Raw genomic sequence first — 17,899 nt, forward strand, 5'->3', positions numbered from 1 at the left:
AGTTTGATATACATTGTTGGCCTACAACCTAACAATTTAAACTTTTAGATAAAGTGGTAATCTAACAAGATATTAGAGTTGGTTACCAGGGTTTTAGTCTTGTTGTCCGCAATTTAAAAAAAAAAAATATTACATTTCTTATTATGGGTGCTATTTATCATGTGTTTATAGTGTTAAAGATTGATATACATCGTTGGTCCACAATAATCTAACAATTTATTTTATTACAAGTGTTTTTAAAATTATATGAAAAAATAAAGTTACATTAACATTTTATTTAACCATCCATGTCTAAGTTATCATTATTTATATAATAAATAATATTTAAATAGTTAATGAATTTCATTTGTATTAAATGAATTTATTTAATGTACATTATCTTATAAATATGTTTAATACACATACTATTTTACAAATTTTCCACCATATACAAAATATAGATATATTTAATTTGTAATATATTATTATGTTTGTTAACTATTTTTAAAGTTTTACAAAGAATTTCATATTTATTAATAATTTTTGTTATTTTTTCAAATCGAATCAGAATTAACATCGAAATCTAAATTTTCGTTTTAAAGTTTTGCAAAGAATTTCATATTCATTAATAATTTTTGTTATTTTTTCAAATCGAATCAGAATTAACAACGAAATCTAAATTTTCGTCGAAATTTCATTCTTTTGGAGCTTCCAAATTTGAGTAGAAATCGAAATTTAAGACCTTGGCTCTTGGAGAATCTCCCATTTGCTTGCCACGCTCTCTCGCTATCTCAACTGTACTACAGCCACTAACGCAATCGTCACTGTTTGCCAGAGGTACGTTTACTCTCTCAATATAGTTCATAGACAGGTGGGTAGGGCTTGTTGCCCCTCCTCCATCGGCTTTGGTTATTTATGGTTTTTTTTTTATAAAAATTTCTATTGAATTTTAATTTTGAATTACATGTTGTTGATATCATTTATACTTTAACTGAGATTTAATGGATTGTTTTTTGTTCACTTGAATTTCTGTTTAATTTAATTTGAATTATAGGCTACCCACATCGATTTGTTTGATATCTAAGAAACTTTCTTGAGGAAAAGTTGCAATGCACAATTGATAGGAATATTCGTATTGATTGAGATACAGCATATTTCTATGTTGTTAATTATCTTTATAATACCAGAGTTACGTTAGTGGATTGTTTTTTCCTCCCGCCATAAATCAATCTGTTTATTCCCTTTTTTTAAAAAAATTGATACGTTTTTCTTATATGATTTTTGATCGAGATTTACTATTTCTCCAAGACCAATTCTAATACAGATTAGTTAGAACCAATGAGAGGGGGTGTGCACACATGTGGGGTGTTTGTGAAAATGTATGAGTGAATTCTAGGGAGTTCCACATGTGGGATCATTTGAAATACAGAATTATCTACCATATCTGTTAACCATTTAGGACTATTTGATATGTTTGCAAAAGTTTTACCACATCCTCTGATTGGACTATTTGATGGTAGAGTGTTTAATTAGTAATATGCTAAATTCGTATACAACATTATAAGTTGTTTGCTTGCTGGCCGAGGCAGTATTTTTTTCGCCTTAATTTTAGTTTAAAAAATTGTTGTCATATGAGATGTTTTGCTCTATTTTCGACTTGTTTGATATTTTTGGTGAGGTGGACACTCTTTTAGGGCTGTTGGTGGTAATTCTCTCGACTCTCACGTTAATTTCGCGTAAAGCTCTATTTATTTTGATTTGGATTTAAATATTTTAGCCTCATTAACAGATGGTCGAATCTTTATTTGATTTTTGTTCTTAATAATTGAGTCTGCTCATTTAATTAGTTTTACAATCTATTTATACATGCCTGGAGGACTGATGGTATGCTGATGATGGTAATAATTTTTTATCTGCATTTTAGATTGATGAGGTGTTCAAATAGGTTATAATTGGTGATGATTTTGAGAAGTAGCTATGAATGATGTTGTAAAGCATTTGTGATATATTGTACTATTTTTAATTCAAACCATTTAAAGAATGATTTTCTCGTTTCCTCGCTTTTGCAATACTATGAAATTGATTTTTATTAAGTTTATAAGTTATATTTGTTTTGAGCTTTGTGAAGAAAATATCATGTTTATTGTGTTAGCTTTTCATTAACTTTCCAAAACTTTGATCAAGGGCTCACCCTATCAGTATAATGGCAATTGCCTGCACTCCAATCCATCCTACACACAGATCCTCTCAAGGCACTTGGGCCTTCTGGTTTTTCTTTTGTTTTACCAACAAAATGTAGACAAAACCAACATAGTTTATTGAAGTATTTTGAGTTTTTAATACTAGTAAGAAATTGTGGAAAAAAGTTTTTTTAAATAAAACATTCCAGTGTTTCAAAGAAGTATTGAAGTGCAAACACTATTACTAGAGTATTGTAGGTTTGTTTTGGGTAAATTTAGTCTGCTATAGATTTAGTAGGCTTTGTAGATTTATTTATTTATTTTTTTTGCATTTAAGGCTGCGTACTATAGACCCATTGTGGTCTGCCCCTTCCTTGGACCCGCATACGCAGGAGCTTTGTGCACCGGGCTGCCCTTTTTTTTATTATTATTTTTATTTTACTGTTATTATTATACTTTATTTTATTGCACAATCTGTTCCAAATAAGAAATCCAGACATCAAAACAAATTGAGTAAATTCAACATCAGTAAACTAAAAGAAGTGGCATCAACCATTTACAAGCAACGTAATGACATTCTTATAACTTTTTAGAGTTGTATACATTCACAAAACCATGAGAAAAAGGGAAAATGCAAAAAAAAATGAACCCAATTACTCTCTCAACAATGCTGTTGGCCTCCTTAAATACAGTGATAAAACTATGATTTGAAATCCTCTTACTTAAATATCCCATTTTGCATTGCAGTTACAAATTCATTGTAGTCTATGTGGCCATCCATAACAAACATAAAACAAAACTAAGTATTGGCGATAAGTAGAACCCATTTACATTATTAAAGTTGCAATGTTTTTTATTGTAACTGCGTGATGACCACCAGAGTGTCTTAAGATGTATTACAGTAGGTAAATTGGCCAAATTATTCCTTCACTTGATTAAATTCTCTCTAATGCTTCTCTTGCCAAATGAATTCACTTTCTTGCTTCAACTTCAATAGTGGGTGAATTTCCTTGTTTGCTTGGCCACATTAGAGATGATTGCCTTAGGAAATTAACCTGGATGTTGGACAAAGAACAATTTTTTTTTTTTTTTTTGTTTGGTGGTTTGATTTTGCCTTGGCCATACCACTATTGATGTTAATCCCTTGATTACAAACAAGGATCGATCTTTAAGCAAAAACCATTAGATCTACATCAGGAGTTCAAAAATTATTTTGCTTTGGATTTACAATAAGATGCCAGGGTAAGATTAAGCCTTGGTTGAGCACAAGCTCTTGATAAAAGGAAGTGGTTTTCAAAAGTACGTATAAAAATAAGTACTTATTATATTGTTTGCCAAACACCACTTATTGACGTATTTATGAAAAATATTTTTCTAAAGAAGTACTTAATTTTGAAGATGTTCCAAACAGTGGCTTAGTCAATCTGATCTAGTTGAGCTCTATAGAAAAAGTTATGGAACTGTTTTTTAGCTATTTCCGGCTCCTAGTACACGTTAGAAAGAGGTTCATATACCATGTGAAGGCCGACTTGGTGCACAAGTTGGTGAAGAGCTGAAATTGCAGGAAATTGTTCACTACTGCTTCATTGCATTAGAGTTGGGTGATGCGTTTAACTGTGTCCTCCCCGGAGAATAGCTCAAATTCAGGGACTTTGTACCATTAGCGAAAATGAGCTAGGTTGACATTCTTTGAGTATGATGGGTGTCCAAGCCTATTTGCTACAAGGCCTCGACTAGGTGTTGCCGTTTCAAAGGTGTCGGGAGATGTAAATGATGTCCTCCCTGGGGAATAGGGTTGCAATCATGCCAAGCAGAGCTGAGCCAAGCAGAGCCAAGCTGAGTTTTAGCATGTTTAGGCTTGGCTTGTTTAATAAATGAGCTTGTAAAACTGAGCTCAAGCTGGGCTTGTTAATCAAACAAGTCGAGCTCGGCCTTGTTCATATTCGGCTCATTTATTAATTGAGCTTCAAATGAGCCAAGACTAATCTTGTTAAAATTTTGATTATATATTAGCGAACTTTAAAATTATATCTAAAATTTCTCGTTTATACAACAGACAAAGGATTCAATTTATTTAAAACATAAGTAATTAGGCATGCAAGATTTCAAGCTTCAAATTTGAAATGAAATAAAATTGCCAGGCTGAAGGCCCAAAAGCATCTTCAATATCAAAAGAAAAGAGTACAATAAAACAATAGCTAAATTCAGTAAAAAATGTTATATATTAATATTTTTAAGAAAAATGTATAATTACTACATTTCCAAACAAATTACAAAACAACAGCAAAATTCAGTAAAAAAATGTTATGTATTAATTAGAAAGTATAAACTTGCATTAAGCTACATAATTAATTACACATTATATAATATTGACTTAGAGGCTTAATGCAAATTAATATTATGAGAAGAAGCAGTCGACAAGAAGAAGTGAAGAAGAACTGAAGAAGAAGCAGAAGAAGAACTGAAGAAGAAGAACTAAAGAAGAAGCAAAAGAAGAACTGAAGAAGAAGAATTGAAGAAGAAGAAATAGAAGAACTGAAGAAGAAGAAGACGAAGACGAACAAGAAGAAGATGACGACTTTCTAGTTTGAAAATCGAAGCAGCCTGAAGAAGAACTGAAGAAGAAGCATAAGAAGAACTGAAGAAGAAGAACTAAAGAAGAAGAATAAGAAGAAAACGAAGAAGAAGAAGTAGAAGAAGAACTGAAGAAGAAGAAGAAGACGACGACGACAACTTACTAGTTTGAAAATCGAAGCAGCCTAACGACTCACGAAGGCTCGAACCTCGAAGACGAAGGGCTCCTGCTGGTTCGAAGGCTTGAAGACGGACTGACAAAGGGCTCTTGCTAGTTCGAAGGCTTGAAGACGAAGAGCTCCTGTTGGTTCAAAGGGTCGAAGATGAAAGCCTCGTGTTGGTTTGAACTTCGAAAGGTTGAAGATGAAGGGTTCCTGCTGGTTTCGTACTGCTTCGAAGGATCGATTGGTCGAAGAAGAACTTCTCCTACTGGTTTTGTGCTGCTTCGAAGCAGGTGAACTGACGACTCTTGAAGGCTCGAAGGTGAACTCACAAAACTCCTACTGGTTCGAAGGCTTGAAGACGAGGTCACGAAGGGCTTCTGTTGGTTCGAAAGCTCGAAGACGAACTCATAAAGCTTCTGTTGGTTTGAAGGCTCGATGACAAACTCGCGAAGGGCTCCTGTTGGTGTCGTGCTACTTTGAAGGGTCGAAGAAGAAGGGTTCCGGCTGGTTTCATGTTGGCTTGAAGAGTTGCAGATGAATCCTATTGGTTCAAGTTGAACGAGGGCTAGGGCTCGTTTTGGCTATTTCTTTATCAATAGGCTAATAGCTTCAAAAATTTTAAGGTGCGACTCACGGTGCCTGGCGCATTAGTGTGCCCTCCTACGCCTCTTAAAGGTCACTTCGCCTCACCAGTGATGAGGCGTTGGCCTCGTCGCCCCTCTATGCCTCACGCCTAGGCGCACCTCAAGCACGTTTTTGACTACTATGCTAAAAATTTTATAAACTTACTCCATTAGTTAACTCCTAAGCTATTAAACAAGCCTTTTATTTGAGTTTTTAAATAATTCATGTTGCGAGCTAGTTAAACGAGCTAGCTCGCAACTTTAACAAGCTGAGTAAAGCTGCTCAAGCTTGGCTCATTTAGTTTTTGAGCTTAAAATCTAAACTCGAGCTTGATTAGTTTGTCTCAAAAAACAAGTTCGAACGAGTTATTATCTAGTTAAGTTCTGAATAGCTTGTGAACATCTTGGGTCATTTGCAACCCTACTAGGGAGCTAGGTAGGTTCTATTCTCCCATGCGCTGTGGTTCCTCACGCACTGGGTTGTCCAAGTGTTGACCTAGTATTGCCATGTGGCTGACGCCATGGCTAGGTGTACCTCTGGTTTCTAGTTTTTGTGGGAGTGTCTAGGTAGGAGTTGGTGTCAAATAGGCAAGTACAACCAAGGATGTTTTTAGCCAATATTAGGTATGATGTTCTCTTTGGGCTATAAGGATGTGCCTAATGTTGTAACTTCTGTCGATATATTGTGCTTGGTCGTGTTGGTGCTCGTGAATAGTGAGTTTGGATAGATGGGTTAGGCTATCCATGTAGGTGATCTGCACTCTGTGCAGTTTAGACGAGTACATACTATGTTTCAGCATAATTCTGTATTCTAGGAGCTTTGGATTCATAATGTTTTTTGTTGTTAATTTAAAAAAAAAAAAAATCCTTGCAACTAGGTTGTAAAACAATGATATCATCATGATTGTCATTTCTTGAGTAATCCGTGGGAAAACATACTAATTTTCCTAAGCTATTTGTTGTCGCATGACTGTGATATCAACACTCATCAAGTCAATGTGCACCACTGGCTGCACCACCAATTTTTGCACTTGTTCCGTTGACCAATTGTCTAGTTTGTGGCATGATAGTCTTTGTAGGGGTGCCAAGTACTGAGCTAACCAACCGAGTCGCCAGGTTGAGCTCCCTTTGGCACACGTAAAAAGCATGTGCATGGTTGACATCAAAGGCCGACTTGCTTAGCCGACCTCACTTTTGCACACGTGAAAAGCACGTGCATGGCCAGCCTCAAAGGTCGATTTGCTCAGCCAAGCTCACTTTGGTGCATGTGAAAAGAACGTGCATGGCCGACCTACTTAGCTAAGCTTACCTTGGTGTACAGGAAAGCACGTGCATGGCCAACCTAAGACTGACCTACCTAGCTGACCTCACCTTGGCGCATGTGAAAAGCATGTGCATGGCCGACCACAAAGGCCAACTTGCTCAGCTGACCTCACTTTGGTGCATGTGAAAAGCATGTGCAGGGCTGACCTCAAAGGTTGACCTACTTAGCCAAACTCATTTAGGTACACATGTGTGGCATGCACATTGTTGACGTGATAGATTCATAAGGAGAATGAAATAAATGGGGACCGCCCACAAAAAACCACTAAGGGCAGTTGAACACACGCACCCACAATTGTAACTCTTCCACTCCCTGATGAGGAGATCCACGTCCCAAAGATTGTTCTTGCTTGAGGAACCAAGAAACAAAACGAGGAGGAGGGAACAAAAGAGGTAAGTTCTCTTAACCACATCGAGAACTTTGGCTCTAAGAAAATTATCTATTTCCCTCTCTTTCACTTTGATCCCAGACCTATTTACTAACTCAGGCATTGGAGAGATCCCCCCGGAGGTCATCGGGATCCCCTTAGAGCCTATTCTTATCCTTGTAGATAAGATGTGGCAACGGTTCTTCATCAATTCAACCTTTGAAGCAGCGATTGGTTTTCAATCATCAATGGTCTCAAAGTCTCATTTTTTGCTTTTCCGCCAACATCAATGTTCTTATTGGCATTCCTAGTAATTGGCGACCTACTCGGTCCTACCATGCCAAATTACTATTTCAGTCAATTAGTTCCCAAAGTGGGATTACAGGATTTTTTTGGTATGAGAGATGGATTAATGGACTTTGAATAAGCCTCCTTTGTAAAAAATTCGTACTATAACGGTAAAGAGAGAGATTTTGTTGTTGAAGCCTTTGGAGAAATTGTTACTACGACAACAATGGAAATCTAAATTAACACAGCCAAAGTGTAACATTGGAAATTTAAAGAATGATTGAGGAAAAAGGTAAATGTTTGCAGAAAATTAAGGATATTGGAAATTAAATGACTGAAAATAAAGATAACTATAAAAATAAATTTATCTTCTTGGATGTTGGTGAAGGACTTTTTTTTTTTTCATAATGTAATCATCCTCTTGAGATCATGGGATATTGAATTCGCACTTTACTTCTCGGATAGTTCGTCTAAAATTTGAGGGAACTTCCTTTTTTGTGGCCGAAGTTTAGTCCCCTCCATGTGCTCTTTTCTTCTTGACACTTGTTAGGCTTCATCAAGCCTAAATGTCACGATCCAAGCTTGTTTAGGCTGCGTATGCTTGCCTGTGATTGTATGTCTTGTGTACATGGGATGGGTAGCCATCATGTAAATAGTAGTACAGGTTTTATTCTTTGAGTGGGATAATGCCTTAGTCAAAAATGGGAGTATGACACCTTGGTCAGTTTAATATTTCCTAACGGGAGGGTGAGTGTTCATCAATCATTGCAAAATTCACTAGCTATTGTAAACCTGTTTAGCCTACTTGTGTCCATTGCTAAACATACGTTCCCTACATAGGTGTGAATAATGAATTACGCTGCTTTTACAGTTTATCGTGTGATTTGTGTTTACGTACATGCTAGTTTACTGCCTCTGCTTACCTTTGTATTCGATGGCTGTGAATTTATTCATGTGGTGAGACCATGATATACTTTTGGTTGATTACTTAAGCAAGAGTATAACTAGTGCCGCATGGCCCTTTACAAGGAGTGAAGTGTTCAGCCTGTGACATTGAACAATACCCAGTGGCCCTAAGGAATTGAGTAGTAGGAATCTGCAGGATAACAAATAAGCTATGAGAATACAGTAGGCATATTTAGAAAGTCAATCCACTACCACAATTTTAATTTTCTTTCCATGAGAAGGTCTCAAGCTTTCAATATAAGACATAGATACATTAGTTTAAATTCCTCTTGGAACTGGTAAAGGATGTAGCAAACCAGGAACAGTCACATTTTCATTTTTTGGAAAACATTGCAGGGAGCTGTGTATTGTTTGACTTCTTTTTCAGCCCCCCTCCCCCCCAATAGAAATTTATCAAGATGCTTTTATTAGTTTTGTGGAATCTTGAAGGACCATCCGTAGGGTTAGGTAGCAATTTAAGGTTGTGTTATTGCCACATGAGAATTTTTTCTCGTACCACCCAACTTTTATGCTGCATCAACCTATATGCATAACAATGTTGGGAATATGCATCTATTGCTACTGGATGACATGAATAATTTCTTACAATGCTTCATCGATTTTTGTCTATTGCTTTGCATGGTCTACCTAACATGGCACAAGAAAATAGATAGCAAGCAATTATGCCTCCATCTGTTAAGATAATGCATCAACTGCTATGTTATATCATATTTCATAGCCATACCTCATGAGCTTGGCCATTCTTTTTGTTGAACTTCAATTAATAGATGTTGTTCCTTTAAATACCTCAACAACAACAACAACAGAAGCAGCAACAATAACAGGCCTTAAGTCCCCCTAAGTGGGGTCTGCTATGTGAATCCTTTTCTGTCAATTCACTCGATCAAGGGCATTTTCTTCAGCTTCCCTTTAAATCCTTAACAACAATTAATATGGATTACAGAAGGACAACCCATTAAATAATGCTACCATTTGTTGATTACATGAAGAACTACAATAAATAATTTCTTAAAACCAAAAGAAGCTAGGTTTTTTAGACAAGGCTTTGCCAGTACAGGCCAATGGTTGACCTTACACTAACACTCTGCTAATGCTAATGCTAATGCTAATGCTAATGCTTATGCTAATGCATGACACATCAAACTCTAATCCAAATAGTCTAGAAAAATTTAGAAAGGGCAGAACATGTTGTTGTCAGGACATTTTTGAGCAAGTTGAAAGCAATCTTGCTTTGTCACTTTACTAGAAAGTGTCTTTTTAGCGAAGAAGTGGCACCACAGTCATCCTATAACCCTTGACACCACAATCTTCCTATAGCCGTTGACACCATGATCTTCCTATAATCCTTCACTAATTTCTTGTAATATTTGGTCAATCTTAAAAATCCTTTCCTTATCTGCAAATTTTAGGATCTTCCCATTCAAGTATACTGGAAACTTTTGTGTGGATCTGCATCCACATCATCTTGAGATATTATGTGCTCCAAATATTCCATGGTAGTTATGAGAAAACACTAATACCCTAGCGAACCACATATTGGTACGAAAGTTCCAAAATGTGGTACATTTTCATTTTGGAACACTAATTCTAATGATCCAAAGTTTTAGTTAAATATTTTTCTCACAGCGTAACTTTTTATAAGGTAACAGTGGGGAATCATCACATTTTAATTCTACTTCTGTCATTACTAATCTATTCCACAACAGAAACTCTCTTCTAGATTTAGAAACAGCTCAACATCCTCTCTAAAATATACAAGTGCTACTGCACTTTTTTCATGATTGTGTCTAATTAAGTGTACCCCTAACGTTCCACATTTTAGAGCATGCGCTGTGCTGCGATACCTTTCCCATCCATGAACCAGAATGTTCTGCAATTTAGGTAACATTAATTTCCGCCTACATTTGCTCAAAGGAACTTGTTAACAATTTAATTAACAAGTCATGCCCCCTTAGAAATTTTAAAAATAACTCCAAAAAAGATAAATAGTCTTCGCACAAACCACCATAAATTAGAATGTCAGAAAAATAAGAATGGGTTGAATAGTGTTCATGAGACTCTGAAAGGTTGAAGGAGCATTTGTCAAACCCAAGAGCATGACAAAGAACTCACAATGCCCTTCATGTTTGCAAAAAAGCAGTGTTTGGAATATCATCCTCATGGAATCAAGTCTCTTCAGAGACATCCCATAAAATTGGAACGATACTAAGTTAATAGCATGGCCCCTGCACACATCCTCATGGACTCAAACTTGGTGGTAACTTAACTAGAGATACAATTGCGATAAAATTGGAACGAAACTAAGTAAATTAGCATGGCCCCTGCACACATCCTCATGGACTCAAACTTGGTGGTAACTTAACTATAGATACAATTGTTAGAAAAATAAGCAACACCAAATAATTAATCTAGTGACTCATTAATAGTGGGAATTAGAAATTATTGTGAGATTGACATTTAATATCTGACTTTTGAAAATAGGGGATAGGTAAGGATAATTATTTGTGGCTCGCTATTTAGTAGTAAGGGAATGTCGTGGTCATGTGAATGTGCTTAGGAGAAAGATCAATAGGAATATAAAAAGAAATCCATATAAGAAGTTATTAATTAATTCAATTTTTCTAGAACATCCTCGCTTCATTCCACTCCTACCACTGAGTATAAACAATTAAGTCATTAGTATTGCTGCATTTCTCTTGGACATTATTTTTCTATGACATGGTTGCCTGCCATTTTAGTTGGAGTATCTCTATTACCCTGCAAAGGGTGTTTATTTCTTTTGACTTTAAATTGCACAAAATTTTTAGAAAAATCCCACATAATAGGACCATATGTATGCTGCTAAGAAACCTACATCACATTGCAACCCACTGAAGGAAAAAATGTTAAAATCAATTTGAAAAGAATACCCTTGCACAATTACATGTAAATTGTTTACACATGCATTATGGATTGGTTACTTTAACTTTTAAGAATTGCCTTTAGCCCACCGACGTTTTTGTTTTAGCTAAAGAAGGATGAATAAAATCATGCATACGTCTGGAATCAATAAGAATAGCCACCACTTATTTCTAAACTTGAAGCACACATAATCTGGGGGTTATCAAGTGCATATAAATCTCAAGTGTCACATAATTTAACACTTTGCAGCATCTTCAATCCCATTAGTTTCCTTTTCTTGCTCATAATTTAGTCATTCATCATCAAACAAGAATAACTATTGTGTCTTGCAATGATGCCCCTAGACCAAATATCTTGTCACAATTACAGTACAACTCTTCATGCTGGCGTAGTGCTTGAGAGAATAAAAGGAGAAATTGAGGTACTAACCTTACTTTAGCATAAGGCTAGCACCTGATTTAATTTTTACTAGTAGTAGTACAGGCTTAATTGCAGATTTTAACAAGGTTATGATTAATCATTTAAGATGATAGAAATGGGCATGGTGTCTTATTTTCTTTGCATTGAAGTTGTTTAGACAGATGATGACATACTTATTTCCCCAGAAAATATGTGCAAGATATTTTGAAAAGATCTCATATTGAATCTAGTGCACCAATTCTGACTTCAGCTGAAAACAGCTTAAAGCTTGTGAAGGATGGCCCAATAATTTAGTTGATTCTATTGACTTTAAAAATTCAGTTGGTGTTTTATATTTAACTTCCACTAGACTTGATATTATATATGGATTATGGAGCTAGCTGATTAGCAGATTTATAGTCTCAATTTCAGTCACGTAAGAAGTGAGCTAAGCAAATCTTGTGATATATTAGGTATGCAACTTGATGGTATTTTTTTATTCTTGTGCTAATAAAGTGGAGCTTGTTACTTGCACATATATTGATTAGGCTGGTGATACTGAGATGCATAATAGTACTTTGAGTTATATTTTTCTTGTTGGTTCTGAAATTTTCTCTTAGGTTGTGTTCAGGAATAGATCTAGATTTGTATCAATTTAGGTGTAACTCAAATACATTTTTATACTGCATTGTGTCCAAATCCACACAGCCAAATCTAAGGTCCAAAGTTTGGGCTCCCAAACACAAGATTAATCTTCTAAAGAAGAACATGTGTTTCTACGACCAAAGTGGAGTATTACCACTACTAATAGTGCTACTAAAGAAGTATGGTTATGTGGGGTGCTTAGTGTAATGCAATATCAGCAACATAATCCCATGGTTTGTTATTGGGCGATAGCAGGTTTGCTTTTGTTTTGACCAATAATCTAATCAAGTATTATCATATTTGGGATTTGTCTTGACAAAGAAATTGCAATTAGTTTTGTTCATCTAAAAATCAAGTTATCAACAAATTTACAAAGCAAAGCAATACTTTCCCTAAGCTCAAAGAGTAAATGGATATTATCCAAATCGAAAAACATAGTTTAAAGGTCACTGTGTAGGTGTTTGGGCTGAATAGGCATGTGCAACGTGTCAAGCTAGGAGGGGGACCATGGCCAAAGGAAGCAAGGGGTTGGTCTTCATTAGATTTGACCTTGTGTAGTAAGGACAAGGCATTTTTTCTATAAATTGTTCCGATCAATTTACAAGGAGGTAGTGTCTTGCAAATGGATATGGCTTGTTCCATTTAATTTTGGCTGAACAATGATGAACTTGGAAGGAAATTTGAGTTTGAACAAGATAGAAGCAACCGCCTGCAAGCATTTGAATAGGGAAAGAATCATGGAATTCAGAGATATCTACAAGGTGGTATTAGAATATAACTAGAAGCAGAAATACTGTGTGGGAGGTCTTTTCACCAAATTTCCATAAGAGACCATTTAGCTGCCCTTTTAGTGTTTTTTTGCATTTTCAACACTTCATTTTCCCTTAGAATTATTTAAGATTTTGGATTTGAGCACTATTATTTATTTAGCATTTGTACTTTACCTCTCGAAATTATAATAAAATCAGTTTCTAGCCTAATCGTGTGTTTTTTTATGGTAGTGGCGTTACTTGGAGTCCTTGTATTTTATGGTCATGCTTTGTTTATTTAAAATAACTTTGCCTTTTTTTTTTTACGTAAACATCCTTGTTAGGATGGCCAATGGGACCAGTATAGCTCCAGTTACCAGAAATGCAGGTAGGGTTATGGATATTGGCTGGCAAGGCTTTGTTGTTGGAGCACTCATAATCCCCTCCTAGCATCCATTTAGGTGTTTTTGTGAAGAATGGTCAGGCATATGAGATTAAAATGGCTGTGCATATGATTCAATTACATGCAAACCTCATCTTCTAATTCATTGTTCCTTACTGAATCTTTATGTTTGAAACTTTTGAAATGTCATCTTAGTAGGCTCTTTTAGACACCAATTTTTTTTTTTGGGCCAACTTTGTCAAAGAATCCCTGATAACTTGCTACTTGAGATATAAGATGGTGCAAATCGGTGGATTCACTCACTTTGGAATTCATGTATATCTTGAAAGTTAAGCCATTCAAAAGCTTACTCTCTCCTTTTCTAATATAGATGCCTAGCACTCGCTTCTTGTCTATCAAACTCTTTCCATGAGCTTTTCAATCAATTTCCTAGGTATTTGGGTCTCTCGAGTCATGTCTTGTACTCTCATATTTTGTCATGTCCCAATTGACCAAAGGAGAAAATTCTTGTACTTAAGTGAAGGCTGATTTGGTGAGGGAATTTGCAAATAGTTTTAGCATTAGGAAATCATTAGCGCCTGTTTCACTGAATTGCATTGGGAACCAGATGATGAGCTTAACTTTAGACTTGTTGTCATCACTTGAGAACAAGGATTTGGATGGTTGAGCCTAGACGAATTTATGTGATAGCTTGGTTTGGTCCCAGTCTTTGAAAGGTTATGGAGTGAATGAAATTTATTTGCCCCTCAGTGTCTTCTCGGCAAGAAATTGGATGGCAAAACCTAGACAAATTATGTGATCATGAGTGACAGATCAACTAAATTCTTGGGGAGATCATTAAGTGAATGACATTTGTTCCTTAGTTTCTGCCTTATAAGGGATTTGAGGGTGACTGCGCTTATATGTATAAGGCAACGTCTAGAAAAATTAAATTTCGAAATTGGAAGTATTAAATTCTGAATTAATGAAACCAATTCAGACCCAATTTGAATCATTGAAAGCTGAATGTTAATGTTGTTTGGTGAGAGAGGGAGAACATTGTTTTAGTTGAGAAAAGGGGTGCTTGTGGCACATGTTACTGACGTAGGACAAGTAGCAAGACCTTGGAAAGATCCTTGTTGGAGAATAATTAAGAAGACTTGGGCTAACAGATTGTTGGGCTTAGTTATGGTATTGTGTGTTTAGTCTAGGATTATGTGCATCTGGGGACTTGTTTTTAGTATTTGTGTATTCTAGGGGCATGTTTGTAATGTAATGTAGTGCTTGTAGTATTTCATGTGAAGAGGCTTTTTTATAAATAGTGTGTGAAATCCATGTTGTAGGCAGTTGTTGTTGAATTTGAGTTGAAGTGAATGTGAGTTTCCCCCTTGTAACTCCTCGCTTCTCTCTTCCCCTTCCTTCCTCTCTTCAATTTCTTCTCTCTCTCCCCATGGATGCAGATCCTTTATGTTGCCCCAGCATCAAGTACGCTAGCAAGGGAAGAGAGAGATATATGATTTTGTCATATAATGTATTTAAAAGTCTAGCTGAGCAAGAGGGTTTCAGGACCACTTAAGATTTTTCTCTAAAAACTCTGAAGTATAATTTGTACTCATAGTGGGTTTGAAATCAAGTGCCAGTCTCTCTAGAGCCTATTTAGATTAAAAAAAAAAAAAAATCCCCCATAAGCTCAGTTGAAAGATGAGGATTAGCAGTCAAGCTCAAGAATGAGGCTACAAGTGTCTTGGAAAATTTTCTATAACTCCTTTTTGCATAGATCCTATTGCAATCAAACATGTTCTCTTACAGTTGCTCTGGACTTATCCCAATTTCTAATAATTTGTGCCATGCTAGTCCCTTTGGGCATGCGAATTTATTGATTCTGGTAAATATTTCCCAAAGTGGGCATTGGAAAATTGCTGTGAAAAAGTGTTTAGGGACTAGGGTCTAGGTTTCACCCTTAGCAAATGGGACAAGGATATTAGAAAATGGGGATGCTGAACATGAGAGAGAAGAAATAGAAAAAGAAATGATGATTGTTGGAACTACATTTAATCTAACTGATTCCATGAAATGATAAATTGAAATAACATTGTAAAAAAAATCATAAATTGAAATGGCATGTGTTTGATCTTGAGGAAGATGCCTTGCACTGAGAACCACATCCCTTATTCATATTAATTCTCTAAGACCTAACACAGTAGGAACTTTGCAAAGATAAGAATAAAATCAAAGATAAAATTGAACTCCACATATATTAGGATAACAAATAGATAATCGGAAATTTAGGCAAATAGAAACTCCTTCATTCAACTCGGCCATAAAATATATTTACTTGAATTGTTTTATAGGTCCAATGCTCCGTTGATTGGTCAAATTATGGCACCAACTGTATGCAGTGTTGGATATAGTGGAATGGAATTGTAACGGGTTGGGACTGGAATTAAATAAAAAATTATTGATGAACATGTAAAATTAGAAAGACCAATTTCATTCCATTGCATTCTTGGAGGACCAAAAAAAAGAAAAAAAATAATTTAACTCTAATTTTGTGTCAGTCAATTAGTTTATTATGCTTAGTGGTGTGCTTGTGCTCCATGAGCTAAGATCCCATATAAACCTACCTCAACATTCAAAAAGCGTGCTTTAGCTTGAGGTGCGAGTGCCGTGTATTTTTTTTGTTGTAGCTGTCCTTGTTTTGTGTTGTTGAAAATAACAATTATTCTTTCACTCTGGTTTTGTATTTATTCTATATTTGTTGAATTAATTGTTCAACCCCACATCTCATTGCCGCAACATCGTACACTCATTACTCAGGGATGCGACTAGACCCCATTGTATAATCTTATTTGCAGTCATTTTTCTATGCGTGTGCTATTTTGTACTCTCTCCTGACTTTAGAGTTTGTAAAATTTCGTGAATTTGCTTTGTGTGACTGACTCCATATGTGCATCTTCTCTTCCAGTTGGTTTCATATGATTGAGATTCTACGAAGGCCTACAGGTTTTCGCAACACTATCTGAATTACGCCTGTCATGCTCCTTAGAGGAGTTGCTGTGACTTTTCTTTCCTCAAGAAGGTTCTTCTGTAGTAACAGTGGCTATGATCTTGCAAGTGCTGTCACAGAAGCCAACAGGGTAAGATGATATTTTATTTATTGTTCTATATGATGCTACGTAATAGCATGGTGATGGGGCTTTGCATATGATTTTGAAACCATTTTCCACAGCATCAGAATGAAAGTAGATTTGGAAATGAGTTTTGTTCCGCTCTGTTGCATTATAACTAGTTGTCCCACGCCATGCTGTGAAGCATGGATTGATTGCTGCCACTTTATGGTTGGTTGATGAATTTATCCCCATATGTGAAATCACACTAGTCTTTGCTATGAGTAGTTTGGAGAATCAGTGACATCATAAATGGAGAGGCTAGTGCTGGAACGGTCTAATTGAATACCAACGAAAATTACTATCACAATTGAACAAGATGGAAAAAGAAAGTGTATGTTTCAAGCTAGCTAATATTTTTTCCACTAAAAGCTTAAGTTTTTAATTGGAATATCACAAATACAAAATCAGGAGTTTGTGGAGATGATGCTTATACATGAACAAAAGCAATCTTGTCGCATCAAAGAATACAGAGTATGCTAAAATAAGTTGTTTTCTGGTATTTGAGTTTGAAAGTTTTTGAAAATGGTACGAGGCAGGTTTGTTTGGTTGGAGAAGGACAGTAGCAAGTGCCTCCTTAATGTTCGAGGGTGGGTGATAAAAAAAAATGGGAGGCGGGCCTTATTTACTGCAATGTTGGGTTTCTTGTCACCCACGGACAAGGCCTCCAAAGCCTAGAAGGGCAACTGGAGATGCTTAGACTGTGGCTCTTCGAATGTCAGGCCGGAGGAGAAGAGTAAATGTGTGTTCCAGGGACTTTTCTTCACTGATGTTACCAGAGGCGTTTCAGAGACTAGGTGTGATCCAGAAATGGCTTTCATTTGTAACCAAAGGGTGGGGGTGGGGGTCCTGTCCTAAAAGGTATCCCAGCACCATAAGAGAAACCAGTCAGCTCATAGGGGAAGCCTCTAAATTTATTGGGAGGCCCTTTGGGGGAAGAAAGGATGTGATAAGGTTGGGCCAGACGCTATAAGGCCCAAAACGTGTGGGAATAAGACATCAAAGTCAGTGTGGGTCATCATTGACAAAACTATTGATCTAACAGGGTATGGCGAGAAGAGTTTAGTCCAAGAGATGCAGCAACCTAGAGTAGATTGTGCAGGTCTGTTGGTTCTGCAGAGGGCAGCAATTTCTAGGGAAGGCGAAGATCCAGTGACTATTTGCAAGGAAGCAGTGACCCCCATGATGGGA

At 36.2% G+C, this 17,899-nt stretch overlaps 1 protein-coding gene across 11 annotated transcripts in view; it reads left to right on the plus strand.

Moving 5' to 3' along the window:
- The first annotated feature begins 472 nt into the window (after positions 1-472).
- LOC131166443 (cyclic pyranopterin monophosphate synthase, mitochondrial) overlaps positions 473-17,899 on the plus strand; it is a 51,670-nt gene continuing 34,243 nt past the window's right edge. For 4 of the 11 annotated variants that reach the window (XM_058125015.1, XM_058125017.1, XM_058125008.1 and 1 more), the window contains exons 1-2: positions 800-850; positions 16,507-16,678. In XM_058125015.1, coding sequence (XP_057980998.1) covers positions 16,577-16,678 — 102 coding nt within the window. In that variant the 5' untranslated portion in view covers positions 800-850; positions 16,507-16,576. The other 7 variants (XM_058125014.1, XM_058125011.1, XM_058125018.1 and 4 more) reach the window with 5 other exon arrangements.

This window comes from Malania oleifera, chromosome 10 (assembly GCF_029873635.1).
Source record: "Malania oleifera isolate guangnan ecotype guangnan chromosome 10, ASM2987363v1, whole genome shotgun sequence".
NCBI classification, from domain to species: Eukaryota; Viridiplantae; Streptophyta; class Magnoliopsida; order Santalales; family Ximeniaceae; genus Malania; species Malania oleifera.